Source organism: Terrapene carolina, unplaced genomic scaffold, assembly GCF_002925995.2.
Source record: "Terrapene carolina triunguis isolate 2854851 unplaced genomic scaffold, T_m_triunguis-2.0 Scaffold111, whole genome shotgun sequence".
Lineage (NCBI taxonomy): Eukaryota > Metazoa > Chordata > Testudines > Emydidae > Terrapene > Terrapene triunguis.
In genome coordinates, this window is record NW_020664462.1 from 1,208,236 (window position 1) to 1,210,483 (window position 2,248).

At 67.6% G+C, this 2,248-nt stretch overlaps 1 protein-coding gene across 1 annotated transcript in view; it reads left to right on the forward strand.

The window, feature by feature from the left end:
- SCAP (SREBF chaperone) overlaps nucleotides 1-1,564 on the forward strand; it is a 93,744-nt gene extending 92,180 nt beyond the window's left edge. The window contains exon 20 of the mRNA XM_026651991.2: nucleotides 639-1,564. Within this exon, the coding sequence (XP_026507776.1) occupies nucleotides 639-947 (309 nt within the window). The 3' untranslated portion in view covers nucleotides 948-1,564. The remainder of the gene's footprint in view (nucleotides 1-638) is intronic.
- The last annotated feature ends 684 nt before the right edge of the window (nucleotides 1,565-2,248 follow it).

A 2,248-nucleotide genomic window follows, 5' to 3' on the forward strand; every position in this document is an offset into this window, starting at 1 on the left:
GGGAAGGGAGGGGGAGGGGAGCAGGGCCGGATGTGGGATGGGGGGGCGGGGAAGGGGGGGGGGGGAGGGGGGCAGGGCGGGGGGGGGGGGGGGGGGCAGGGCTGAAGAATCTCTCCCCCCAAGAACGATTTGAGTTGGTGTCGCTGCCCCAGGGCTGCGCCCGAAGGGGGCCCGGCATGGAAAGGTTTGGGGGCCCCTGATCCCAGACACTTCCCTGGGCCCCCATTACCGTCATGTCGGAGCCCCCCCCGCGGCCGGGCCGGGCAGTTCCCCCCATCGGGCAGAGGGGAGCTGAGCGCAGACTAGGATCAACCTTGTGGAGATGGACCGAGGGACTTGCTCGAGGCCCCCCGGGGAGGCCGGCAGAGCAGAAAGCTGAGCCCGGGTCTCAGGCCAGTCGCTGGATCCCAGACCAGGCTCCCCCAGCTCCCCCGCTGCCTGCAGCGCCCCCTGCTGCTCCTGCGCTGAGCCTGCAGGACGGGACAGCTGGTCTCTGCCCTGGGCCTGACAAAGTGGCCCCTCCGGTGCAGGGAGATGCACTGATGGGGACGGCTGGGCCTGTCCTGTAGCCATGGCCCCAGGGCTCAGTCCAGCACCTTTCCCTGCCTGCTGTGACACTGCTGGGGGCCATATTGCAGGGCCGCGAGGTGCCTGACTGGCAGGCGCCATCTCTGACGCTCTCCTCTCTGTTCCTGGCGCAGGACCTGGGGTGCGGGGCCAGCCTGGGGGTGATCTCCGATAACCTGCTGGTGACGGGAGGCCAGGGCTGCGTCTCCTTCTGGGACATCGGCTACGGCGACCTGCTGCAGACCGTCTACTTGGGGAAGAGCAACGAGTCGCAGCCGGCCCGGCAGATCCTGGTGCTGGAGAACGCCGCCATCGTCTGCAACTTCGGCAGCGAGCTCAGCCTGGTCTACGTGCCCTCGGTGCTGGAGAAACTGGACTGAGGGGGCGGAGCTGGGCCCTGCGGGCCACCGTATCTGAGTTCTGATTGGACAGCACCTGGGGTGGGAGGACAGGGCAGGAGCTCCAGGGGGGTTCCCAGGAGAGAGCCTGCTTCTCCCTCCCTTCCTCCCCTTCCCCAGCTCCTTGGATCCCAGGCGCTCCCCCTGCAGCTGCTTGGGTGGGGCTGAGCCCTGCTCTGCCTGTGGCTCCCCCACCCCAGGCATCCCCCCGCCCTGCTCTTGCTCCGCAGGTCAGTTCCTCCCTTGGGGCTGCAGCTGAGCTCAGTGGGGATGGGACCGTGGGGCAGGAAGCCGGTGCTGTCACCAGCTGGGGGATTCCCTGGGGAAGCTACCAGCGGCCCCGGCACATCCCTGGCTGGGCTGCACAGCAGGTGGCCGGAAGACCGAGGAACAGTCAGTGGGATGGGGCTTAACAGAGCCTGGGCCGTGCAATGCCGTGGGCTTGGGGAGCATGGGGGTCCAGTGCCCATGGGGCTGTGACGGTAGACAGGGGAACTCCTGCTACAGCTGGGGAGGAGGCTGCGGGCGGGGCCTAGTGGTCTGTTTGTGGGATGGGGAGCCTGGCCCTGCTGTGTCCAAGGCCGGGCTTGGCTGCTGCCTCCAGCTCTCCGTGGGATGTTTCTGCAGCTGTGAAGCAGGCAAACCCTGCCCTACCTCCTGAAGACACGAATGCCTGGAGAATGTGGCCCAGTGCTTAGGGGGGGCACTGCCCAGGTCAGCCACGGGGCTCTCCGGCACGGGGAGAGGGAGCCCGCGCCGGCATTGCTAGGGTGGCCATAGCCCCACTGTGCGAGGTGCAGTACCAACACGGGTGCCAGGCCTGGGTCCTGGTTCCCCTCTACCAGCAAGGCCTGTGCCCCACAGGGCAGGGCAGGGGCCGTGTATGTTACAGTGTGTCCCCCTAAGGCAAGTGAAATCCCGCCCATGGCCAACGGGCATTTCCTGCAGTGAATAAGGGCAGCTTAGACCCTAGAGGGGATGGGGCCTCAGCCCCCCCTTGTGTCCTGGCTGGCATTCAATGCCCACTGCCCCTGTGCTTCCCCAGCACTGCCTGCAGGTGCGGGCCCTGCCCAGGGAGGGGTGCCGGGGCCAGAGCCTTCAGCTGTGGGCATGGGCTCGCTGGCCCAGGGGGATCCCCTGCTCACCTGGCTTGGGCTGTGACAGCGTGCAGGGCTGGGGACTGAGGGGGGGGGGTGTTAATTCACTGGCTGTTGTAGCTCAAGCAGGCGCCGTTAACCAGCTCCTGCACTCGCCCGGTCACAGAAAAGGGGGGCAGTGCTGGC